This window comes from Marmota marmota, unplaced genomic scaffold, assembly GCF_001458135.2.
Source record: "Marmota marmota marmota unplaced genomic scaffold, marMar, whole genome shotgun sequence".
Lineage (NCBI taxonomy): Eukaryota > Metazoa > Chordata > Mammalia > Rodentia > Sciuridae > Marmota > Marmota marmota.
The window spans coordinates 27,756,459-27,783,974 of NW_025999949.1; the positions used below are offsets into that span (position 1 = coordinate 27,756,459).

The following is a 27,516-nucleotide window of genomic DNA, read 5'->3' on the forward strand; positions in this document are numbered from 1 at the left end:
CTCTAAGGATCTTAAAGCTTTTTGATGTTAGATATTCATTTCTTTTGCAAAGTCATCTCTCATTTCTCCTTCTTAAAGTCAAGATACAAACTGGTATAGAAAGTCTGTAGAAAGTTTAACTACTTAAATGAGATTTTTATGTTGTTACAAATCACAGCATTTCAGAAGTGATAGCGATTTTGGAGATGTTTGGTCTTATTTCTTCATTTTATAGGCAATAAATCCAAGCAATCAATAGATCCAATCTCCCTATGGTCTCTAATAGGCAAAGATCCCTGGAAAATGAGCTTATGACTGCATTTCCAGGGCATAACACAATACCTGACTCATGGTGCAGCTCAACAAACCTTTCCACAAAGCTACCCACAGATTGAGTAAGATTCACACACCTACTTAGTTATAAAAATCTCCTGTCTTCTTGGTGTCAGTCCCATTGCCTCTCTTGAAATCAGTTAGAACATTATCACAATTCATCCTTGTTGTTTGGGAAGCACTATCAAGTGCCCAGATGAACAGTTAAGACCATGTGCAGCCTTTTCCATTTACCAAAGGATGACCAAAAAGAACTTTGAGTTGGAACCTGAAAGCTGTTCTCTCCACAGTCCTTAAGAAACGTAACTCCACATGTCTACACAAGAGAGGGACATGGTAGAGTGGACACTTGAAGCCTCTATATTCACCTATCTACTTGGTCTTGAGACATATGATCTTAAGACAATCCTGTAGATAATCCATGGACAATCCTGATTTCTCCTTATAATTTCACATTGGCTTTAAGATAAAATGCAAACTCTTAACATTGCTGATGGGTCCTGTAGGCTCTGGCTGTTCCCAGACTACTATCCATCTGTCACCCTCTTTCCACCTCAGGCCTCACCAGCTGCCATTGCAACATATCCTGATTTCCTCACATGTCTAGCTCTCCACTCTACCATGTCTATCCTCAGGATCCTGCTGCTATCTATCCACATTTTAAGAAACAGTTTAGACATCTCTACCCTGCAAGCCTTCTCCAACATACCAGATTGAATTAGCTGCTCCTCTTCTATTTCCCTTAAGCACCTGGACTTTGTCACAAAGCTTATTGTTCTGAATTGAAATTATACATTGCTAATAACTCCACTATGCATTAATCTTTCTGAAGGCAAAGGCTATGTTCATCTTGTTCCTTTATCTCCACAAGAACACCTATGATACAAACTTGTGGCACAATTAATTGAAAGTGAAATTTAGTTAGAAAATAGCAAAGCTAGCAGATCCATTGGGTTCACAGAGGAGAACTAATTAGTGTGTAGTTTTTGAGAGAGAAGTCGAAGGGCTCTGGTTTTCACCATATACCATCAAATACTGCAAAGGACAGATGGGGTAATGCATCTTTCTCACTATGCACATTGAAGGGCTGGGTAATATGGAGGGAATCACAAGTTACCTGATGGTTTTAATCATGCTGAGTCCCATTTCAACACAGCAGTGGGCATGGTCCTGGCGGGGCTCAGGAAGTCCAGAAACACAGTAGTAGCAATCTCCCAGGATTTTAATGCGGAGGCAGTGATGCTCCTGAAAGGAACAGAGTGAGAGGGAGAGGGCTGTGTCAGCAGAAGTATCAGTTCTTCAGAAAGCCTGGGGAAAGGTGGAAGGAGGGTTAGGTAGGCTGCATCTTGGGGCCAAGGGTATCCACCATTAAAATGTAGTTCTTTTATTGCTGTTATTTGGGTCTGAAATGTACCCCCAAGGCTCATGTGTGTGTTAAAGGCCTAGTTCCCAGCTTGATGGTGTTGGGAGGTGCTGGGGACTTTAAGAGGTGGGGCCTGATGGGATATCTTCCAGCCACTGGGGGTGGGGGAGGGGTGGTTACACCCTTGAAGGGATCCACCACTTCCCAACTGCCATGAAGTAAAGAGCTTGCTCCTCCACATGCTCCCTGCCATGGTACGTTGCCTTGCCACAGGCCCCAAAACAGTGAGTCCAGTCAATCAGGGTCTGAGACTCCTCACACTGTGTGTCGACATAACTATTTTCTCTTCATAGGTTAATTATTTCAGGTAGATTGTTACAGTAAGGGAAAGCTGACTAAGTATTCTTGGATAAGTGGTTGGGTCAGAATGACCTCTGAGATGCCTTCTGGATCTGAAGTCATAGGGACCTATGGCTCTCTAGCTACATGAGGAAGGGGGTCTCCTTGGGATAGCAGGGTCCCAGGGGAGGAGAAGGGGAATTGTTAACTGGTCCCAAGGACCACTGAGAGGACAGCCAGGATGACACACTTGAAATGCCAAGCGGTGTGCATTGTGCTGCTGTCCTAATCTCATTGAGGGTTTGGGTAACAAATGGATGAAATGAACCTCCCAATAAAAATAAATAGCAGACGAAGAAGAGAGAATCAGAACTGGCTCTGATGCTTCCCTGTCTGGGTTAGATTTCCAGAGCCTCACCCACCTTCCTAAATGGCACAGATGCAATCTGCAGGACTCTAATAGCACACACAGCCACTTCAAAATTATTTTTAGGAGCTTGGGTTTCCTGTGTATTCACTACCGCAGTGCAGCTCTACTTCTGTAGATAGTTATCCACGAGTTCTAATCCATAAGGGGAACTCAACGCTTTCAGTTGTTTCTTCCAAGATTGCTAGAGTATTGTGGCTGGAGTGGAGCTTAGAGAATACCTTGTCCACTGGGGTTGGTAGTGCCCAGGTTTGTGGGGTCCATGAGATAGTTAAAAAGGAAAATATCAGAGGGCTTGGGGGACTGTCATAAGGTACAATTTTTAAAAAATTGCTTAAAAGCCATGAAAAATCCATTAACAAATGCCAAAAATAATGATGCAAATATTCTCTCTAGCCCTATCACTTTATAAAAGCAAGAACACATTAAGAACAACCCATTTAACATAATAAATGAAAGACATGATTTTTTTTTGTACCAGGGATTGAACCCAGGGGTACTTATCCACTGAGCCACATCCCCAGGGATTTTATTATTATTATTTTTTTAATTTTAAGACACAGTCTCATGAAGTTGCTTAGGGCCTCACTAAGTTTCTGAGGATGGCCTTGAACTTGTGATCCTCCTGCCTCAGCCTGAGAGATATATTATTAGAAAAGATAAATTCTTTACTTAATTTAATTCTTTACTTAAAATAATTTAAATTAAATTAATTCTTTACTTAAATTAAGTTAATTTATAAAATCTTATTACATTGCTCCTTTTTTAAATTTCATTTTGTGCCCACAAGTTAGAATTTTTGTCGATAAAGGAGAATTTGAGGGCCAGTGTTGTGATTCTTTAGTCTGATTTTTATAGATCAAAACAGTTTGGAAGGCAGGGTTTGATGATTTCATCTACGAATGGTCTTTTGAGATCTGTCTCCTTGTTGGTTATGGCTATGGGAAGGTATGAGGGAAAGGGACTTAGCAGAAAATGTTTTCATCTGAAATAAGACATCTGCATTCTGGTCAACTTTACCAGCTGCTTGATGCAGTGGAGACGTTCAACCACTGATACGGGAGTTTCAGTCCTTCATATTTAGCAGGAGCCCAAATAATCCATCTTATTGTTGATGTATAATAGAGTAAGGGTGCATTCACTTATCAATGACAATGACAATCTGGAAGTAGCCTTCCCTGTGTTCAATATTGGTCTCCTTATCTTTTCTCTTGGCACTTCACAATAAAATTTTGAATGTGGCAAGATGAGAAGATAGCATGTTTATTTTACAGATATGAAAGTCGCAGTATGAGGGATATAAAAAACCTCTTGTCCCCCTAGAAGATGCTTAAAATCACCATCTGGACCAGATATGATAAAACCACTCCTAATAAATAATATTTTCACAAAAACTGAGGTCAGAGCATTCTGGAAAAATCTAAGTGGGGCCAGGAACTAATGCTATTGAGCATGGGCCATGGGCGTGACTGGCAATGTACTGAATGTTACATTTATCTCATGACCACCCTGAGGCATGTGGCATATTATAGACAGGAGTTCCAGGAGGTCAGGGTCACACAGCAAATTATAGGCAGAAGTGGAATTCCAGTCCATGCCTGACTGACTTTGGGGCTCCACACTCTCCCTTTGCAAAACTTCAAGAATTATGGCAAAGTCCAGGTGGTTAGAACTCCTCACAAAAATATTTTGGAAAGAGAGGGTGTGAAATGATTTTCTCATCTTCTGGGACAAACACTAGACAATGATATGAAGGTGTTCATGTTCAGGGTCGACTTTTCTTTCAAACCAAAGGTGAAACCTGGTAAATTCCTTGAAAATCTGTAGGCCCCAAATAAATGGGTCCTCTTTCTCTCTCTTTCTCTCTGCTTATATATTATATAGAATATATTTTTCATATAAAACAAAATATACATAATATATACTACATATTTCATATATAGAAATATGGAGAAATATCTAAATATCCACACATATAGGGATATATATATATATATATATATATATATATACACACACACACACACACACACACACACACACACACACACATACATACACACACACACACACACATGCAGGAAGCCCAGCTTCTTATCTGTCAAGTTCTACAATTTCCAAACACATTTTTCTAATCACATAAGCTGTGAGATGTCATAACAGGATTTTTCAAGCAAGTTTTTTTTTCCTACCAGAAAATTCAAATAAATGCTGCTCAGCTGCTTTGGAAAAAGATATTTAAAAAGAAAAATATAGTCAGGTGAGATTTTCTTGTGGCTTACCAAGTTAATCTTATAATCTATTTCCTCCCATCTTGATGTCTTTGATGTAAAAATCTTGGAACAATCTGAGGAGTTTGCTAAACCACCTATGTAGATAGTGGATAAAATTGGGAGATGCAGGCACCAAATTATCAAAGATCATCATATTTTGGAGGGAGGTAGATATTCACCTTCTGTGTTAGCTATACCTTTAATGTTTGAATTTTACATAATGAACAAGTATTATTTTAAAAAATAGAAAAAAATTGTTAAAAAATAAAAAAAGACTCAAAAACATTAATGCCATCAATGTTCTTTATAAAAAGAGTTCTATGAAGAACCACTACAGATTTTATGGTACCATCTAATTGTAATCCCACAAGTAAGACATGGATACACTGTCCTGGTAAAAGTTAAAGCACAGGTGAGGTTTCTGTCCCCTTGGAAGGCCCCTTGTTCTCAAATGGGCACCCTGGCAGCCCGCTCCCTGTCCCTCCTCAGAGGCTGCTATGGACACAACTGCAGACACATTCTTTACATCTGAATTATTCTCCATGTTCTTTAGCCGTATATTTGGCATACTATGTTTCTAGATCTGAAATATGATATTTTTCATGCAACAATATGTCATGAAACATTTCTGTGTTGGTATACAGGATGCTCAGTCTCATTCGGGCATTGATTACTTTTGCATAGTGATGGGTTTGTTTCTTATTTTTACAAATTGACATTGCTTCCCATTTTGATGGAAAATGTTTTAAAAGGTTTAAGGTATAATGATGGCAATAGTATAATAATTAGTGTGTCATTTGTCTTAAGGCCTTCATAACACCTTCCTGATTTGGATGGGGAAGGGATAAGTAAAGGCCTTACTTTATTAAAAAAAGATCAAAAGCAAAAGTTACCAAAGTGTGTCAAGGGAACTATAAAAAGTACTCCATGTTGAGCAGCTTGAGTCACAGACACTGAAGAATTCAATCAAATTAAGAAGAACTTTCCTAGAAGACTTTGAAGTTACCCCTGTGGTTTAATAATGCAGTGAATATAGGGTACTGTGTATGCCGTTGACAGGTGAGATGGGTTTTCTCTGATCTCTCTGTAGCAAAAATTTATAGCAAAGGATCAAGACAAAGCAACCAGGGAGCATTTAGAGCCACAGAATTTTGGTGTTAAGACACACACACACACACACACAAATGCAAATCTGAACCCTGTTCATACAAAAGCAGAACCTGTAACCCAGCTGATGAAGTGACTTGCCTAAGGCTGGGGACAGAATAGCTTTGTCAATCCAAAGTGAGTAGAACTATTCTCACTGTAGTTTCTCAAATCTTTCCAAGGACATTCCCCTGTAATAGTAGGTACTGAGGCATCTGGGGCTGAGGTAGGGGTAGTGGAAAGAGGGTTGGATGTGAGGTATGTGAGTATATAGGAATACTGATTTTGAGCTAGTCTGCACTAAGGCACTTCATCTGCACTGTTAATCTTTCCATCCTTCAAATTATAATAGGAAATGAAGACTCAGCTGAACTGCTCTGGGTCATTTGAATCAAGGGTACACTTGAATCTCACCCACCATGCTGCATGTGTGAGCAGCAACACCTTTTTGACGTCTTGTCCTTGTACCCTCCACTTGCCTGGGGAGTGGCTTAGTGATTAAGAGCAACTCCCTATGCTCAGTTGGCTTGGGTCTCAATCTCACATACACACACACACACACACACACACACACACCACACAATCTCCTGAGGCTTCTGGATAGATCATTTTACTTCTTTGAGACTCAGACACTTGTTTTGTAAGATGGGAACAATAAAGAGAGCAGATTGAGGTCACCCAGGGAAAGCACTTAGCACAGGACAACACATCCCCCAGGGGTCACCATGTTTAATATTCTTATCAAAACCAATAATATGTTGACTCCATCATATGTCTCTGTTTAATTTGATAGACATTTTTTTCATTAAGATATTTTCATTAGTCTCAGGCCCCAGATGATAGATGGTGACTTCTTGTACCCATTGGTACTTGGTTGGCTGTGTGTCCCCACTTCACTCCAGCCCTGCAGGTTGTAAAGGATCACCAGAGTGAAAAAGATCAAGCTCAGAGCAAAGTCCCCATTCCTTAAAATGCTGCACTCTACCCTCTGAGATTTTCTTCTTCTTTTCTTCATCCATCTCATTTCTCACCAGAGCTCCTGTGCCCTTTACATGCTAGCAAGTTTGAGCTTCTTCTAGTTCTCTAAACAAGCAGTGTGTTTTCACAGATCTCTGCCTTTGCGCAGTGTCTGAGCCTAAAAGGCACTCATCTAATCATATGCCAGAAAGGCTCCGCTGTGGCTCCTGGCCCAGCCTGCATGGGGCTTCCTCTCTGGATGCTGCCAGATTACTGTCCACCCCTCAAGTATGGATGACTCCTTCCTAACCCCCAGGACATCTGTATTAGTTATTTCTTGGGATGCACTGCTTAATAAGATCATTGTCTTATTCCCTTGCCAGACTCTGAGCTTTCTGTGGGAAAGGACTGGCTTTGTCTTCCCAGAGTCTTGTATGGTGCCTGGCACCTGCAAATACTCAATAAATGTTGGTTGAATAATGGATTAAATTTAACTTTGCCACCTTTTCTCTGGGTCTGTGGGATTTACTATGGCACCAGAAGATGACTTTGATCTATCCCTCATCAAAAGGCTATTTTTGTTCATCTTTACATCTTTGAGAAAAATATTCAGAACCATAAGGAATGAAATAATTCCATGTAACTAATACCAACCATCCCCAATGCATAATCAAAAGAAAGGGTATACCTGCTTTTCCCCAAATGTCTAGTCCTCCAGGTAAACCCCACTACTGGGCGGGGACCTCAGGTTCACCTCCTCCCTCTCCGGACTCCTGTCTGATGGCTGTCCAGTGGCTTCGGCTGGCAGTTCGGGTTCCTTAGCACCCCCCGTTTGCCTTTGGTTGACTCTTCATGACTGCTTACCTTTCACTTTCCCTCTAGGGTCTCTTCTGCTTTCTCCACACATACAGAAAAACATCTTTATTCTTACGCTCTCCTCGGCATAAATCAAACTTTCCTGATTTCTTCACCTTGCTAACGAGTGTATACAGTATGTACAATAACAACTTCCCTTTTGCCAAATGTGTACAGTCACGAAACCACCACAATCAAGACACAGAGCGCTACATCACTCCCCAAGTCATCCCTTTGCTGCTGTGATCGCAATCCATGCTCTCCCAAGCCAGCACGATTGCAACCACTTACTCTGTTTCCTGCCTCTGTAATTTTATCTTTCACAGACTGTATCATAAGTGGAGTCACAAAGTTATCTACTTTGTATCTCATGTCTTTCACTTGGCATATTGCATTTGACAGTCATTGATGTGCATGTATCAGTGGATCATTCTTCTTTTTTTTTAATAGCAGAACAGTATTCTATTGTGTTTGTTTATCTCATTTCTAGGATTCAGCTTATGAGTCACTTTCTCCAGGAAGTCATCTCTGATCTAAGGGCTACACGTTGCCTCTGTGTTTCCACGGCACCCAGGCTGGCTTTCTTCCTGGCACACTGCACACTGCACTACCTATTTATGTACTCCTGGCCAGAGTCAGCTTCAGGAAAGGAAGAGGTGCTTTCTTCATTCCCGTGTCCCCATCAGAGAGCACTCTGCGCAGCACCTACTAGCTGCTCAAAGGCGAATATGAGGGGATGGATCTCCTTGGAGTGAGGCAACCTTGGAACAGGACATTTGGTATTCTAAAACTGAACTCCCACTTGATGCAGTCTTAATTAATTCTCACTACAGCCCATGAAGCTGGCACAATTGCATACACTTCACAATGCAGATTAGAGCCCAGAGCCCACTCTAAATTACAGTGTGATAATGCTATCCCTCAGGAACCGGAGTGGCTTCAGGATTAGAAATATGTGTTTTGATAGGAAACGTTCATCTCCTTTCATTTGTTTTCTATCTTAGCTTTGATTAAGCCAGCTGAAAAATGAAGGCAGTGTCTGGTTGGCTAAAACAAAGCTGTCAAGTTAGGTTGAACAAAATGGTGGTGGGATGGTCCAGCAGATTACTGGGTCTTGAAAACAGGCAATTCATTGCAGATGGCTGGGGTTGGCTAGGAAACTGCAGGCGGCCATCACTGTATGCACGAACACCGAGCCTGCAGCTGGATGGCACCTGGCCACGTGCAGGGGGAAATAATGATGAGGGAACAGAAAACAGAAAAGACCAGCATGACTGTCACTCAATCAGCTGTCTCTCAATTGGGAAAATTAATCTGACAAACCTCCCACCCGAGACCAATAAATAACTAACATCAGTCCCCAGAATGTGAGAGGGTCAGGGGTCCAGGCCCGGGGACAGGATGCAGAATGGTAATGGCATTGGTGATGAAGGCTGAATCTTTCTCTTCCCTCATTCCACATGCAGTACCACACTCCTACAGAAGACTAGGAGGGAATTAAATTCAACTCACATGGGCCAGTCGATCAAATCTGGCAAAGAGCTCGTTGAGCATCCTGACCAGCTCCTGAGCGGACAAGGTCGTAGAGAGGTTGGTAAATCCTTTAACATCTGCAAAAAGAATACTAAACAGGGAAGGGGTGGGGGTGGGAGAAAGCATATTAATATTTTAATCTGTTCTGGGAGAAACATCAACTCCATCCAAATAAATCAAATGTCTTTGTGGTCTGAGATTTTTGCTCTTCCTGCCATGGGAGGCAGGAGGAATGTCTTGGTATTTAACAAATATCTCAGCAAGGAGAGGCTACTCAGATGATCAGGAAGGACAGTGGGTCAGCTGAAGGTCCTTCTGAGTGGGATGGGGGATGTAGGCAATGCAGACTCCAAAGGAATTGTTCAGTGTAAATAAATTGCTTTGTTGTGAAAAGCACAGTGAAACTTCATGGGTTATGTCTATTTTTTATAAACAACAGTAATGTAGATGCCATGAGCACATTGCAGAACAGACTCCAGGGCTGGGGAGAACACAGAAGCTCAGCAACTCAAGCCCAGTGACATGTACTCTACCCAACATGGCAGGCAAATAGTTAGACTTTCTCCAGAATGTGAGCCCTGCTGGCACAGTTGGCAGGCTTCAGACAGAATGATCAATCACCGAAAACTCTTACATTTTCATAGATTTCAGCAAAGTGATGACTTATTCTACACTTCTGACTTGGTAGAAGGGCAGGAGCAGCCCTCAAAAGCCTCCCAGAGTCTGCACTGCATGGGTACCATCTTGGCTGATCTCTCAGGTTACTCTATGAGGCAGGCACAGTGCTCTGCAGTCTGGATCTAAGGACATGAAGCTCAGAGAGGCAAGGAGACTTGCTCACATCTCACCAGTGGCCTGTGATATAGCTGGGATTGTCCACTGAAGGACACTGCTCCACTCACCTCACCTCAGGGACCTCTCAGAGGAAGGATGGGATCCCAAACAGGATGCTATGTTTTATCATTGCTCACATTTTAGCTTCTCTGAAACTTCAGAGGTTTCTTTATATACCATGCTGTGCCTGGTCTTTAGAACAGCATTGTCTCTTTTTGGTATCTATTAAAATCTGTGACCTCATTCACGCTATGACTCTATATTTATGGAGACCTCCCTGGACACAGCCAGCCACTCCATCACTAGTCTCCTGCCTGCCTATGCCCCGCTGTCAAGGCATTTAGTGGAGTAGAGTCATGTGTGGCCAAGTGTGCTCCATCTATTATGTAAATAGAAGGAAAAAGTCACCTCTGGGTCCCACCTACCCAGGACACAATTTGTCTGGCCTTATTACACCTGTATCCTGAGTCCAGTCAACAGAAATACCAAAATTAAGTTCTTTTCAGAATGTGGGTTTGGCCACCCCTGGCCTCTCCTGGGGATTGTCAGAAATGCAGAATCTGAAACCCCTCCCAACCCACTCATCAAAATTTGCTTCAATAAGAGTTTCCCTTGATTGATGTGCACGTTACAGACATAGAAGCACTGGTTTAAGTCAGAGCTGTACATTAACCGGTTGGTGGTTGAAAGGTCAGAGGTCAAGGCTAGGGACTTTTCTCAAGCTGCCAGGAGATATTAGGCTTAAGGTCATCAGGTCTCTGATTCTTGCTATAAACTTGTTGTCTTCCGAGTGGAATGGAACACACCCTTTGCTGACAGGAGGCACCAAAATCAACACTTACAAATGCACTAGAGACAATTTTTAGGGAAGGGTCATCAAAGAAACACATACACAAACTAAAAAAAGCCACAGAAGAAAGAATGAAGGAGGCGGGTTGCTGTGAAGAGGGCGACAGCACTGGAAATAATTTCAAGACGGTTCCCCACTCTGCAGCAGTTTGCTTTGGGGGCTGGGGAGGGGGTGTAGCAGCCGGTCTGGCTTTGTTCTCAGACAGCGGCTCAGGACCATCCTCCTCTGCTCTGCTTTCCTTGCCTCTGGTCTTATTTTAGCACCCAACAGCTTGGTCTCAGGCAGAAGAGCCCCCTCTGCCCCTTGTGAGGTTGTCTCCCCAGCACTGAGCCCCAACAGTGGGCATCTTGCCACCACCGCCCCTAGCAGAGCCCTGGTGGTGGCTGCCCCTGCCATTCTTCTCCCTCGGAAACCGCTCTTCTGGCCTGGTGCAGGAGGCAGGGCAGGAAAGGGGATTTTAATTCAGAGTGTTGTGAACTTTGGAACAGGGTCTACAGAGTAAGATGTTTAAAATACATTTTCAGGCTTGCAGGGACAGAAGTAACTTGGGCTGTTTGGGATTATAGGAAGCACAGAAAGAAGGACAAACACATTGGTTGTGGCCCTTGATGGTGTGGGTGTGTGGGCTTGTTATTATTATTTTCCTTTTTGAAGGTAGTTTGTTCTTCCCTCTTTCTCCATGGCGACAGGCATTTTCATCTGCCATTTATATTATTTTATTTTTATATATTTATATAACACATATACATTTATATCTTATTTATTTATTTTCTTCCAAAAGAGCCATCCAATTTCTGATCTCTCTAGGGACCGGCCTTTATCATCAAGCCACTTTGCCACCAAAGAAGGAATATGGAAAGTCATCAGCACATACCACAGCTCTGCCCTCACTTATGCAAAACTCATGTCTTTTAAATTTTCTGTTTTTTCCATTTGGCTGACCCTCTCAGGTAAGGACAATGAGGATCCCTTCTTCCAAAAAGGCTTCTCTACCCACCCCAATTGCCCCACTCCCCACTGCCCTGCCCAGGTTTGCCTCTTTTTACAATCAGCTAGCACTCTGCCTTCTTAATAGAATTGCAGTGTTGATTGAAAGGTGCTACTGTTAGACAACTGGTATCCATGATCTCCTATTTTCTACGGAACTGATGCTAGCTCTAGGGTGCATCTCTATTGGGGTTGCTTTCTGACAAAGAGCTGCTTGGCAACCTCAAGCACCCACATCAGTGCTGTTAAGTGCCTACTAAAGGGTTGTGTCAGAATCAAGATCGCCATGGGATGGTGATTTGAAATATGAGTCCCTGCATCTCAGGTGTGAAACCCTTAGAGATGCCAGAAAGACTTGTTCTTCCTTCCTACCAATGTTGGAAAGGAAGGAACGGTATATGTCGTCAATTTTTAGAACCGTTCAATATGTGGACTTTTACCCAAGATTTGGGAAATTTCCACATTAAGATGTTTGGTAGGAAAGAAATACGATATTAGGGTGTAAGCTGAAAATCCAGAAGCCTGCTCTCCCAGCACTTACAGAAAATGGGCTTAGCCAGTGAGCACATCTGCCCTAGGGCTTAACATGAGGTGCAAAGAAGTTGCAGGGAGCAGATAGTGGGAGTAAGGAAAGGCAGCAATGTCCAGTTTCTGCAGGAGGAACAGCAGCACTCTGTGTCAGGGGACAGAGGTGAGCAGCACAAGCAATGGACTGTTTGGAGACAGTGGTGGTGGCATGCCAACTCCTGGTGCTCTGGTGTGACTGGCCTTGTGGCCTGGTTTTATTCCAGCCCAGGTCCCCAGCCTGCTTCTCTTGTGATTCTGTAAGCTGCCACACAGCATTTTAAATATACTTCTTTTAAATCAGCCAGGGTTGAATTCTTGGGCTTACAACTAGGAAACGTGTCTGAAACAACCTACAGCGTATCTGGCTCAACGAGATGCTGACACCTGTGTTACGTATGCATCTTCAAACATGTAGTCTACCTAAACCTTGCACAGTGGTGATTAAAACATCCATTTTACAAAGAAATATCCTGAGACTGAGTTAAGTACACTGCCTAAGTTCTCACAGCAGACTTAAGATCCTAAAGCTGGTTTTCCTCACTATGAAGTCTAAGCCAGGTATAGTGTATTCCTGGGCACACAGAGACACTCACTGTCAGATGGACTGATTACATAGATGATGGATGGGTGAATTAATGGGTAGGTGGATGAATGACTGGATGGGTGAGTGAGTGGGTGGTTGGGTGGATGGATGGGTAGTGCGTAGAGGGATGATTGGTGGATGGATGCAAGATGGAGGATGGTTGGCCAGCAATATATTTGCAAAGGAAAAGAAGTTGTAGTCTCTGTTTCAAGTTGTTTAAAGATTCTTGTGAGGAATATAAGGAGGCAATCCATGTGATTATTCCTCAAGCCTCCAGACTGCATTTTGAGATTATTTTTCCAATTGTAGTCTACAGAGCTTTTTCCTTTCCCACTGGATATGTAGCAAGCCTCCTCTAGGGGAGCCATGCAGTAAGTCAACTAGCAAATATAATCAAATTTTCTGACATTCTTCTGCAACCTCAATTTGGAAATGTAAAACTCTGATGAATAATCACCACTTAATGAATTAATCAACCAAATGAAGAAAGGCACTGACATTCATGCAGACAGAGTCACAGCAGGACACTGAGAGCAGCCAGGCGCACACAGATCACATGGAGAACCAGGGCAAGGGCTCTGAGCTTCTCACCTGACGTTCTCATAGCGGTGGATATAGATGCGGTGGAACTGGTGCTGCAGGTGCTCATCCTCCACATTGGTCATGTCGTTGATCATTTCCAGGACCACAAACCGAGGGAGCACAGATAGCACAAGCCGCTCCTGGAAGAAGCAGGGAAGAGGACCAGTTTCATTAGCCTGGCTATCGAGGCACTGGTGGGTGGGAGGAGGGTGGAGAAGGCACAGGACTCTCAGATGAACTGCTCAGGGAATTGCTGGTTTCATAGCATTCTATGAACATGGCCAGTGTCTTTTGGTCCAGGCACTGGGCTGGGTGATGACATGATTCAAATCAGGGATCAAGAATGACCTTTACTGGGAATTGGTGTCTAAATTGACCTGAATGATTTTAATGAGCCATCCCTGTGTAGGGCAAGTCCAGGAAGTCCTCCTGTAGGGCAATGAGAAGTCTAGGAACAGAAAATGGTACCTACAAATGTCCAGAGGCAGCAAAAAGCAACCCTGTAATTGGAGGGTATCGATCAAAGGGTGTGCTACAAACTATGAGGAAGGAGGTGTAGGTAGATCTTGTAGCTTGAGATGCTTGCATCTAATTCAAACTGTAAATGGAAGTCATGAAGTGGTGCTAAGCAGAAAGGTGACATAAATATTTTACATTTTAAAAGATCATTCGGAGCACAGTTTGAAGCATGAATTTGGGGAAGGTGCCTGAGGGTGGAGGCAGGGAGATTAACTGGAAAGGTTTCTGCTGAGGTCCTGGTGAGAGATGTGGTAGAGATAAGACTCACAGGACTGGCGACCTACTGAGATGGATGCAGCCTCCGTGATGGGTAAGTTCTGAATTTGGGTGTTGCAGCAAGTGTGCTTTAACTATGGAAACAGGGAACAGAGGAGAAAGCAGGCTTAGGGGGCACTACCTCTTTATAAAAGATGAGAAGAAGTGAGACATGCAACCTGAAAGTGGGATCCAAGACCTGAAAGATAATATTCTTTTGTTGGGATTACCATAGTAGAGAAAAGCAAAGTAACTGGTTAATTGACAACAAATTAAATCCTAGGCCATCTTCATGTTATGGAAACTGGGCAAGAGTGTAGTGTGACCTCTGCCACATGGTTTGCTGCGGGGAAGACTGAGTGTGATACAGATGCATTTTAATCTCCATAGTTTCTCATCTTTGTAGTTATATTTGCATTTTAATAGCTCATAATTATGCATGGATCTTCATAGTTATGTATGGAACTCCATCCATTCACTTGTGTTTATCACACAACTCTGAAAATCAGCACAAGGAAATCTTTTCCTTCAGTGGGCAGACTGAGTCTGGAAGAGATTAAATGCTTTGCACAACCCTAGCAGTTAGGATGCTATCTCCTAGCCTGTTATTCCTTGCTGGGATTCTTGGTGAAATGGGAAAAGCCCTGGATTTTAGTTTGATAGAGCAGTTTGGATCCTGGCCCCATTGCAAACTAGAAATGTAGCATTAGGTGAGCTCTGTCTTCTCTCTGTGCCTTAGTTCTACAATTTGACAAATAGAATACTACCATCTATTTCACAGGGTTACTGTGGGAATTCAATGAAGTCAAATATGCGAGGGTCCTGGCATTGTTCCCTTCTCGCCCCTTGCCTCATGCAAACGACTTATGAATGAAGTGGCTGCTGAGTGTCCTATGATGGTGTTTTCCTCTCTTGGGTACTGTTCTGTAGTGGGACTGAGAGGTGTGCCTCTTGCAAATGCCCCTACATCATGTCCCCTTCATGGTCATTAGTGCTCCTTGTCAGCTTCCCAGGCACTTGTGGCCCTGTTCACACAGTTGCTGCTTGAGGGGTATAGGTGCTAACATGGATGTGAAGGGCACTGCTTCAATGCCCACAGTGGGGGTGTTAACTGAAGACATCCTCTGCCGCACTTGGGACAGCCTGCATAGAGGGGCAATGAAGCTGGGACCCAAGGTGCACACACCCTGGGACCAGTTTAAGCAGGCATTATGCTTTCACTAGTGTTTTGTCACAGGGGATGTCTTAGACTGGAGTGACAGGAAGGGGGAAGGCTTGTGTTAGAAGGTGAATGGGACCCAGTTGAAAAGGTTGTGAGCCCATGAAATGTTGCAAGTGTGTGTTTCAGGGTGGTGGTTGGGGGATAGAGACAAAGAGATACAGAAACACATTCACTCTCAACATTATTAAAAAGAAGTTCCTATATACCACAATTTTTCATATCTCTGTTTGTATATAAGGTAATGCAAAAAAAGAGTACATGTATAATGGTATAAGTTGGTGTGAACATACTTTATATACAGAGATACGAAAAAGTGTGCTCAATATGTGTAATAAGGATTGTATTGCATTCCACTGTTGTCGTGTATTTAAAAAGTAAATTAATTAATTAAAAAAAAGTTTCTTTCTGAAATTAAAATCTATGGACATGTTTATGAGGCTCTCTCATGAGTCTGTACTTTAGCCATCCATCAGAATGGCGTGGGGGCTTTGTCAAAGTGACTGTGGCTGCCCAATCCTCTGATTCTCTCCAAACTAGTTGAATTGAACTTCATAGGAGTGATCTGGCAGGGAGAGTTTTTTAAAGCTCCTAAGGGTTTGGGGTACCCAGGCAGGTCTGGGAATTGCTGGCCTCCTCTGTCAAGTACTTCTAGGCACATAATGGTACTCAAACTTCACTTAGTTTGGCAAAACATGTATTTGCAGAAAAGAGCAAAAACGTGGGATTAGTAAACTGATCACTTGGGTTGTCAATAGCAAGAGATCAAGCCAGGCTTCTGATGCACACAGCACTCCTTCTGCTCTATCCCTATAAATGTGTTCTGTCCCCTCTCACCCCATTCTTGAGGCTCTTTAAGGGTGACTCTACATTAAGGCAGCAGGTGGGATATTCCTATGATATGGGCTAACAGTGTTCAATGAGACCTCAGGGAAAGGAAGGCCCACTTCACCAAGGATGATAGGGGAGAACTTCATGAATGAAGGTCCCTGAAAAACGGGCATGATTTCAAACATTTTTTTTACTAAATATTATATTCATTTGATGAATATTTATTGAAAATATTCTACATTGAATTTCAGTTCTAGGAATAGCAACAACAGAAGCAATGAGAGAGGGAAGACCCTAGAGGGTCCGGGGTGGCATACCTGGATTGCATCCTATAAGCAACCTTGTATGTGGCTCTAAGAGCACACACTGTGGACCAGCACTGAATCAGGGAGCTTCCTACAGTCTCTTGTGCACTCCTCCATAACTATGGTAGGGATGTCTCATTGTAGATTAGCAAAAGAGGAAACTAAAGACCAGAGAGGCAAAGTCACTTCCCAAGGTCACATAGGAAGGAAGCACCAGTGTCTGGCCTATCAGACTCCAGAGTTTCTGGAAACTTCTCCTCACCTTACCAGAGAAATCTATTTCTGAAGAAACATTCCTCAAAGCCTAATTCTCCAAAATCGGAAATCTAATTACCATGAGCATGTCTATAGTTAAACAAAGCTGCATCTGATGCTCAAGGATTTATTTACTTGAACGCTTTAATGTCAGCAAATGAAAATCAATCAGTGTAGTACCGTTAAAGAAAATGGATGAAAATATGCAAGTGATGCCCAGAATTTTCACCATTTTATATTCTGTATACTAAAAGCACTTTTTAGAAAGAGGTTGAGGAGTTTTATAACTGTAAAAATGGCACCGTGGTGTGTTTTCTTTTATGGAGCTCCATTGCTTCTTAGACTTATGGACACTGCATTGGATCTCATGATGAGAAGAAATGTGTCAGAAGCACGTAAGAAAAAGCAATCCATACAATGCTACCAACATGAATCAATGCAAGTTACTGATGTGGAAGGAAATCCACAGTATATAGCTAAGAATAAGGTGTATGGATGGTGTGACCCCAATCACGTGCTGCATACTGCACATCTAATTACGTCTCCAGGGGAGTGACTAGATTATTAACAAAGTATTGTCTTGGTGAACAATTTCTTGATATCTTTGCTTTCTTCTTAATGTGATATTTTTACAATAAATACATTTTTTCAGAAATAATACAATGATCTTATAGTTAATTAAAGAAAAATAATTCATCTAAAGTTTAAATCCAGGAAACCAGATGGTTGCCTCTGTGGATCACACAGTTAGCTCTGCCTGCCTCCTGGTTAATCCTTGTTTTCTCCCTGCCCTCAACACACTGTAGGATCCTGTAGGGTGGGAAACTCCTGTCCACCTTGTGTCCTCTATGCTGCGTAGATCATACACTATTTATTGTGATACTGAGCATGTCACCACAGTGCATGCCACAGTCCCTCCTGCCTGGGATGCCCCAATTAGCACACAGAACTCCTACTCTTCTTCAAATCTTAGGGCAAATCTCATTTCCTTGCTGAAGGGGATTAGTCATTCCCTCCACTATCACGTCCCTTTGCGTGGATCTTTCTCAGCATTTGTGACACCACATGGTGCCAGTCTATTTAGGTTTCAGTTGGTCAACTGAGCTCTTTGAGTTTATCTTTTTATATTCGAGGCCCAAACACAATGGCTGGCAAAAAGAGACTTCAATCAATGTGTAAGTAATGAATGAGCAAACAGTGTCCGGTCTGCATAGGAGACACTAGAATAAATCAAGTGAGCCTGTAAAGGGCCATTAACCTCAAATGATTTCACACCAGTAGCCCCGAGGGTTTTGAGTCTCACCAATTACTAGGACAAGATTTTCATTTCTGAACTCCCAGTCCTGAGGTGGCTGCTAGATTTAGTCAAGGGGACGGCTCAGAAGCCCCTTCCCTTTATGTTGGAGCTGAATGCTGCAGCGGCTTCCAGGGAAAGCTGTGGAATGACCCCTCCTGGAAGGCACCTGGGGGGGCAGCAGGTCCATACCTTTTCTCTGCATCGTAACACGCAGGAAATGTTATCATTAGGGAGCAACAGCATTATGTGGGAGCACACACAGCATTCCCCTGAGCCCACAAAAAGGTGTGAATGGATCTGCTTATAATGAAGCATGATTTATATGCAAGTGGGTGGTGAAAACAGCCATTTCAAGGGATTGAAACTCCCAGTTTATTAGTAATCACAGATAATTGAAAACATAATAATAAATATAGCTCTCTTTTTTTGAGGTTTTTCTGCCAAAGTCACCTTCTCGTGGTGGAGGCCTTCCCTTAGGTCCAGATCCAGGTGGCCACGTCTGCCAGGCTTATGGCTTAGTGGGCTCCTTTCATGTTTTATTGATTTTTTTCTTCCCGCAGCCATCGTTATTTAATTTTCTATAGGTTTCACTTATTTATCTTTTTGTTTTTTATCTGTCTATCCCATTTGGTCCAGGAGGGTGCACATTTTATCTCTTGTTCAGCATAATAATGCTGGTGCCGAGAAAGATACCTGACACTTATTAGGCCTCCCGCGCATGTTAGTTGTATGGTTTCTATAATAAAAAGTTTATTTAATTGACTTGTTTTTAATCTTTTGTTTCACAAAGAATTGCAAAGTAAGAGTATATAATACTATAAATTTGAAAACTAAACCTTATTATACTATTAGTTATTAAAATATTAAACTAAACCAAAATATATATTGACATAAGGTAATGTGTTGTTCTCTCTTTGAATATCTTTCTGGAAGACTTCACAGATACCATCACTTTATCTGTCTTTTGAGTTAGTAAGTACAATGCTGATCCATTGCCAACAACAACGTCCATGATAGTTTTCCTGCTTACGGGCAAAGTGGGTAGTGTAGACACACATTTCACACATTCTTCATTTAACATTCTGCCTTATGAAAAATTTATCTTTGTATGAAATTTAAAAGAAAGTAAAGTAGCTGCAAAACTATAATTTACAATTCCTATAACAATACCTGAAGTTAAGCACTGCAGTAGGTAGTCAGTCAGCACAGTGGGGGGCAGGGTAGAACCCAGTCCTGCCTTGTCATGGGGGAGACACAGATATTAATCAAACAGGTTAAACAAACAGATTACTCCTCTGCAACGAATGCCAAGGAGAAGACATGCTCAGTGAACTCAGGCCACAATGGAGGATTAATTGGGATGGCTGATTAGTTGAAGCATGTATGTGTGCATATGTGTATGTGTGTGTGTGTTGTGTGTGTGTTGTATGTGCATGTGTGTGTGCTGGTGGGTGTGGAATAGCATACTAAGAAGAGAGAAGAGCATATGTTGGGCCTGGTAGAAAAGAAGGCACAGCATGTTTGAGAAGTCAAAATAGGGGCCATGGCTGGAGTCTAGTTGGGTAAAGTGAAGTGGCGTGAAGTGAGGGGACACAGACAGGCGGAGCCTTGTTGATCTTCATCCTGGGAGTGATGGGAAGCCACTGAAGTGTTTTGCTCAGGCATCGAAGACGTGATCAGATATTTTTAAAAATATCATTTCAACTGGAATATTGAACAGAGTAGATTCAATGAAATGGTGCTTATGAGGAGAGAGAGGCATGAAAGCAATTAAATGGTTAATGCAAAACATCCAGGCAAGAGATAAGAACAACTTGGACTGAGATTATGGCAGAAAATGTGGGCACATTAGAGGGGTATTTGGGAAACCTGTATGAGGAATCATGAAAGAGGGCAAGAGGGGTGTCCAGGAGGACTTCTGAGTTTTTGGATTTGTCAAGGATGGGAGCAGGACTTTCCAGGGACAGGTCTTAAACTTCCCTCTGGAATGGGGAGAGGAATGAATGTTAGGGATGCTCTGTGGAACTTCCCTGCATTCCCCAGTGCCAGATGTCACCAATGGACTCCAACACTGACTGCAGCCCAGCTTTAGAAATAGGCTGCAGGCATTACTGGGTGAATGGAATGAACGAAGGGAGTGAAACCTATTTATTAGTCATCCTTTAGCTATAGTCATCAAGCAAATCAGGGTCCTTGGCTGACTTTTTGCTCCTGCTTGTCTGACCTTAGGCTGCATGGAGAAGAATAACCACCTATGCACAGGCGAAAATGGTACAGCCCGAAGCAGCTTGGTGGTGCTCAGAATGGGGGTGGGTATCTCCCTTCCCCCAGGGATGAAGGCAGACAGAGGATGAGCCAGCACCAGAACTTACACTGACAGTGTATGCAAATTTCAAGTAGGGGACAGGTGAGAGCCTATCTTCAAACAACCTGGGAGTGGGAGGTGGCGCAGGAGTCAGTGAGTGGAAACCAGGGAAGGCCAGAGTTGGGTCATGTGACTGTATGGCCAGGGCTTTGATGGCTCTAGTCAACACAGCTGTGGCAGGCTGCTCCCACAGACTGCTGACATGGTTCTGGTTTTAACACAGTTCCTGGTCCTAATCATGCCATTTCCTGAATCTAAACCCTGCAGTTCTTAGAAGAACAGCCAGGCCCCTTAGAACACCTGCTGGTGACTGCTTCAGGTTCCAGTTACTTCTTACCCACTCTCCTGCTCCCCTGCTCCTGGCTTGTAACACAAGGAGGGTCTTCCCTTCCTAAAAATCCCCCATCACATTCTTGACTGTGAGTCTTCTCACCTGTCCTTTGGGTCTCCACTCTGAGGTCCCTTAACGTCCCATCCTTCATCAGATCTAGGTGCTATTTCCCTGCCACACAGACTCTTCTGTCCCTCAATTTCCCCTCTAGAAATGCTCATCACACACACTGGGTTGTCTCCCTGACAAGACTCTGAGTGCTTTGAAGACAGTGACTTCGTTCTGTTCCCCTCTGGATCCTCGGCGACTTCCTCAATATTTAAAAGCCGTAAGTGCTAAATAAATATCTGCTGAACAAGCTGGTGAACTCCTGAAAGGCAGAGCTCATGTGCAACTCAAGACTGCATCCTCCATGGGCGTCAGCACCACCCCTGACATAGAAATTTCCAGAACTATCTGTTAGAGCCTCTAAGTGGCAACACAAATTCCATCCTCAAGTGTCATGTCATCGATGCTCTCAGGAGGGATTTTGAAAATAAATTTTTGTAGCAAAATTCCCCCAACACTTAGGCTTGCCAGCCTCCAGCCATTTGTGCTACTGGCAACTGTCCCAGGTCCTCCCTCTGTAAAGCATTTTCTGCAAGAGGATGGGAGTTTGCCTGGAGTCTGCTTATAAAAGCCCATTTTCAACACTTTTTGTTTCCCTTGAATTTGTTCACTGCTTCAGAAACATCATTCAGATTCCCTGAAAACACAATCTGAAAGAAAATCAGAAAGTTTGCCCTTTAATACAATTCCCAACTCCTGCTGGGACACAATATATGCTTTCTTGGCTTTGGACATCAGAAGTTCAAGAATCTCTCCTGGAGCCAGGCTGTGGCCCTGGGTGGCCTTTGGGCTCAGATTCTGCATGTCTTTTTCTCCCTGGGTTTCCCCATTTGCATGAAAAGAGACCCTGGGCTGATTCAAAGTCCATCAGCAGCTCCCCTCTGGATTCCCCTCTCATTTCACATAGCATCCTCTATTCATGTTGTCAAGATGGATTCACAGCATCAATTGCCACAGTTCACCCCGAGGGGAAGTCAAGGTGCAAACAGTGAGGGATTTAGGACCTTTGTTTCACCCAAATGCTTACAGTGGGAAAGAGAAAGGGAGCAGGGCAGCTCACAAGGCAGGTGGCACTTCTGGGCGCCTGTGCAGCTCCAGTGTTTCCGAATGGCTCCCGGAAGCCCTGGCCACTCTCAGTTCTTTGCAATTTGTGAGCCCTCTTGTCATCCTTCCTTATTCTACTGCAGCAAAGCAGGGATAACTGCAGCCAAGGTCCAGGCACAGGGAGGACTAGCATTTTAGTGTTAGAGAAAATTCCTTGATTTTAATGATCACACACCACCAGCACACCCCGTGTTTCACATCATTGCCTAATTGAAATATGATGTTAATCACGGTTGTTCCTTTATCCCAGTTTGCATATTGTTATGATTTAGATGTGAGGTGCCCACCAAAAACTCACATGAGAGATAATCCAAGGAAGTTTAGAGGTGAGGTGATTCGTTATGAGAGTTTTTCCCCCACTGATATGGATTATCTCTGTGGTAACTATAGGCAGGTAGTGTGGCTGGAGGAGGTAAGTCACTGGGGGAATATCTTTGGGGTATGTTTCTGTCCCTGGGGAGCAGAGCTCTCTCTCTTCTTTCTGATTGCCATGTCCTGAGCTGCTATCCTCCACCACACCCTTCTGCCATGATGTTCTGTCTCACCTTGGGTCCAAAGCAATGGGGTCAGCCATCTATGAACTGAGACCTCTGAAACTGTGAGCCACAAATAAACATTTTTCTCCTTTAAAATTGTTCTTGTTAGGTCTTTTGGTCACAGAAGGAAAAGACTGCTGAAGGCAGTGAGAATGAAAGTATTTCAACCAGGTAATCCAAAGTCATGCACTTGGTAAGTGCACAGTGAGGACTTAAGTCCATTTGTTGTTGTTTTTTTTTTATTATTTCTGTAACTTGGATCATAATATAACCATGTCATAATTTATTCACTAAGTCAATAAGTAGGTGGCACAGGGCTGGGCATGAGGCTGATCAGAAAGTAAAACCATTCCCTTTATAGAGCTAAAGTTCCAGAGGCAACTGATAGAACATGGTGGAGCTCAAGGGGAGTGGCTGGCTGCTTTGTCTGAATGGTCAACGAAAGAATCTGTAGGGAGGACCTGCCCTGAAGGAGCCAGTCTTGGCTTGTCAAATTTTTTCATTCATTGAACAAACTTGTATTGTATTGAGAGCCTACTATAGACCTTGTAGTGTATTAGACACCATACATACTTCTATGTTGGTGGTGAACAAGGCAAGCAGGATCCTGGATTCTATGGGGGCTTGCAATCTCAGTCCTAGAGATGGCAGGAAAGACAGGTGATAGCCATGGTATCACAGAAGTCCAGTAGAGATGGCTGGCTGGAATTGACTTAATAAGTATGATAATGTCAAAGCAGTAGCAGATCCTGGCTGGAAAGGTGAGTGGACAACTCAGGGGCAGAAGGTGGACTGTTCCATCAGTGGCAGAAGTGGTGACAAGAGAAAAGAGAAGTGGGCCCCAGAGCAAGACAGAGACCAAGTGACCAGGAAGAACTGGAGAGGTCTAGGTGTTGAGGCTCAGGAATAAGCCTGTGCTCACAGCTGAGATAGGGGCTCCCCTCTCCAGTGTTTTTAGCCATGTAGCTCTGTAGGTGAGTCATGCACTCCTTTGATCACCAAGACTGAACCTGGGTTTCCTTCTCTAATTGGTCCATGAAGCTCCCCATGAATCCCTGTGTGTAGGTAGAGCTGCCTGCTTCTGCCTCTGTGAAACCCATACCACTTGTACCACCTAGAGTGGTGGAACCTCCTGCCTGACCTCTGCTTGACTGGTTCTCTGGCTTAGCTGATTTGCAGGATTACCCCATTATTTGCAGGCCTGCTCAGGCATGTCCACAGGGCAGAGCTGGTAGGAAGCTTTGTGAATGTCTGTAGCTGGGATTCCATCTGCAGCTCCAGGTTGGCCAGGAGTCATGGAATTTATTCCCTGACCCACTGTCAGTTTTGTGTTATTGGACTTACTTCCTTCAATTAAATATTAAGTAAAAATATTAAATAACTAAGGAAAGAGACATGTTTGTAGGAAAAAGGAAGCAGGTGGGTTGGGTGTAGAGGGGTGGAAGAAAGCCCCAGAAAAATGAGGCAAGGGCAGGATAGGAATGACAAAATATAGTGCATGCTGTGGAAGGGACAGATAAATAAAAGGTAACTTCCGGAATCCGACCAACAATAGTACCTAGCTCTGAATAGAGGGAAACGAATCTGGGCACTTGATGCCTACTACAGGAATCATGTACATGACCCTGGAGCTAGGTTCTGGGATTGAACCAGAGCTAAAGCTGTCCTTTCCCAGACTGAATTAGGGGCATCTGCTTTCCTCCCAGTCCCATAGTTTCCCTATCTATAAATTGAGAATCATAAAAGAACATCTATTTCAGAGTCGGTACAGAGTTAAATGAGTTAATATTTGTAAAAGAATTAGTGTCTAGCACATTGTAACCACAGCTCATGTATTTGTTAAATTCACTGATGAGCATACTCTATTTTAAGCATTGCTTTAGAACTCTAATTGTATTTTGGCGCTAAAGCTATTGAGCTTTTAAAGTAGGGACATTATCCAGGAAACACAAGGGAAATGAATAGAGATAATACGGGAGATGGCAATTGTGCTTTTTAATTTTTGAATTTTTAATTAAAAACAATATTTGTTGCCAGACTCTCGACTGTGGCATTTGAATTTATATTTTTAAAGGGCTTTCATAAAAATTTTTACCCAGAACTGTTTCTGAAAGCTAAATGTGAGCACAGGCATGCAGAAGGTGCATCTTCAGTGGCTCAGGAAAGTGTGCTCTGTGGGTGCCCTTCAGGTTGACTCAGCAAGGGGCTGAGAGCCTGGGTAACATCCATATCTACCTTCTGGTGGTCTCAGCCTCCAGGAACTCTGGTTCTGCCCATAAATGCAAAGACTGAAGTGTTCTGGAATCAGACAAGCTTGCTGGCTGAGCTCAGCAACTGAATCGCTCTGTGACTGTGAGAATATCCATGACTCCTTTGAGCCTCAGTTTCTTCATTGATAGAATGGGAAAAGTGATCTCTGCCTCCCAGGACTGTTGTTCAGATTTCATGACAAACCTCCTTATATAGTTCCCAGACATTCCAGGTGCTGACTAAACAGCTGTGGCCATCCCATTTGTTTTAATTCATCCATTCCCCAACTTGTGGGCCTTGGCCTGCATTGCACTCTATATTGGGTAGTCTTTATTCCATGAGTTGGAGTATAACTTAAAGAAGGCACAACATGCAGGTTTCAGGGATTTTCTTGTTTTTCCTTTCCAGGAACCAGTTTCTCAGGTTGCTTCATTAGCAGTTTCCAGATAGATCAAATTGGAAACTTGGGGATGAAAGTCTTTCCTCACTTGTCCAGTCTGTCAGTCATTGCTGAATGCTACTGGTTTGACCAGAAACTCCTGAGTTCAAGGCTGACCAAGGTCAGGCCTTCACAGTCTGTAGCTCAGATTCTGTCCCTTAGCAGTGTGACCTTAGGTGAGTTATTCAACTTCTCCAAGCCTCATTTCTGTCTCTTATAATTGATATTAGCAGCTCCCAGAACCCAGTGAGGCATGTCTTTGTAACACGCTTCGCTGCAGTAGCATGCCATGGAGCTGGCTGGTAGGGAGGAAGAGAAGAGAGGTCTGTGCCAGGTTAGGCAATAAGGAGATCTCTTGTCTGCAAAGCATTTAAGATACTAGCACAATGACCCAGCTAGGGTCCTGGGTGCCTCTGACCCAGAGCTTACCGGACCTGAGGCTTGTGCCTACGGTAACCTTCAGCTGAGGTCCTGCTGTGACACAGCAACAACTCTAGCATTATGAAATGAAAAGGAAGGCACTTTTTTCTTTGGTAATAAAATGATAAACCAAAGGCAATATGACACTCGGGCAAAATGCTGCACTCTCCTGAAAGGAATTTAGTCAAATGTGAGGAATAAAGAGTACATTTGCTGAGCCTGGAAGACAATTAGGTACTGAATCTGCTGTTAAGCAGCTCCTCTTGGGAAAAGCTTTCTTTTAAGCACTTCTTAGGGCTTGAAGGTTTCAAAGTCTTTTAAGGGAGTGCTCAAAGGTTTTTTTTTTTTTTATATAGGTTTTGATACTTTTCTTCAATTCAGAAGTACTAATAAACATTGTGCCCTTAAAACCTGGGGTGATGGCTAATTTTATGTGTCAACTTCACTGATGCCCAGATGTCTGGTTAGACAATATTCTGGATGCTTTATGAAGGTGTTTTTAGATAAGATTAACATTTAAACCGATAGACTTTGAGTAAAGCAGATTGCTTTCCTTAATGTGGGTGATCCTCATCCAATCAGATTGAGGCCTGATTTCACTCACCAGTACCTCCCTTTTCTGACTCCTCCTGTTTCCCACTAGTGCTCTTCCTCTACTCCACTGCTCAACCTTCAGGTTTCATGAGATCCATCCCCCCATTTTTTTTTTCTTTTAATATTTCTAGCTTGCACATAGAAAAGAAATTCAATTTTCTGAGTTTGGCTTATTTAATTTAACAGTATTCCCAAGTTCCATCTATTTTTCTGTGAATTATATAATTTTATTTTTTCTTTATGACTGAATACAACTCCTTTGTGTGTATATACCACATTTTCTTTATACATTCATCTAATGATGGGCACCAATGTTTGGTTCCATAGTATGGCTGTTGTGCATTGTGGTGCTATAAATGTGGGTATGCATGCATCACAATAGTATGGTGACTTTAATTCTTTTTATTTATTTTTTTTATTAGTTGTTCAAAACATTACATAGCTCTTGACATATCATATTTCATACTTTAGGTTCAAGTGGGTTATGAAATCCCTTTTTTACCCCATATACAGATTGCAGAACCACATCGGTTACACATCCACATTTTTACATAATGCCATATTAGTAACTGTTGTACTCTGCTACCTTTCCTACCCTCTACTATCCCCCCTCCCCTCCCATCTTCTCTCTTTATCCCATCTGCTGTAATTTAATTCTCTCCCTTGTTTTTTTTTCCCCTTTCCCCTCACAACCTCTTATATGTAATTTTGGATAACAATGAGGGTCTCCTTCCATTTCCATGCAATTTCCCTTTTCTCTCCCTTTCCCTCCCACCTCATGTCTCTGTTTAATGGTAATCTTTTCCTCTTGCTCTTCCTCCCTGCTCTGTTCTTAGTTGTTCTCATTATATCAAAGAAGACATTTGGCATTTGTTTTTTAGGGATTGGCTAGCTTCACTTAGCATAATCTGCTCTAATGCCATCCATTTCCCTGCAAATTCCATGATTTTGTCATTTTTTAGTGCAGAGTAATACTCCATTGTGTATAAATGCCACATTTTTTTTTATTCATTCATCTATTGAAGGGCATCTGGGTTGGTTCCACAGTCTAGCTATTGTGAATTGTGCCGCTATGAACAT

The 27,516-nt window shown here is 42.8% G+C and overlaps 1 protein-coding gene across 2 annotated transcripts in view; it reads right to left on the bottom strand.

Annotated features, from left to right (window-relative positions):
* The window catches only part of Adcy8 (adenylate cyclase 8), a 221,257-nt gene that overhangs the window by 121,179 nt on the left and 72,562 nt on the right, over positions 1-27,516 (bottom strand). For both annotated transcript variants that reach the window (XM_015486609.2, XM_015486608.2), the window contains exons 3-5: positions 13,618-13,748; positions 9,185-9,296; positions 1,430-1,557 (exon numbers count right to left, since the gene is read on the bottom strand). In XM_015486609.2, the coding sequence (XP_015342095.1) occupies positions 1,430-1,557; positions 9,185-9,296; positions 13,618-13,748 (371 nt within the window). The remainder of the gene's footprint in view (positions 1-1,429; positions 1,558-9,184; positions 9,297-13,617; positions 13,749-27,516) is intronic.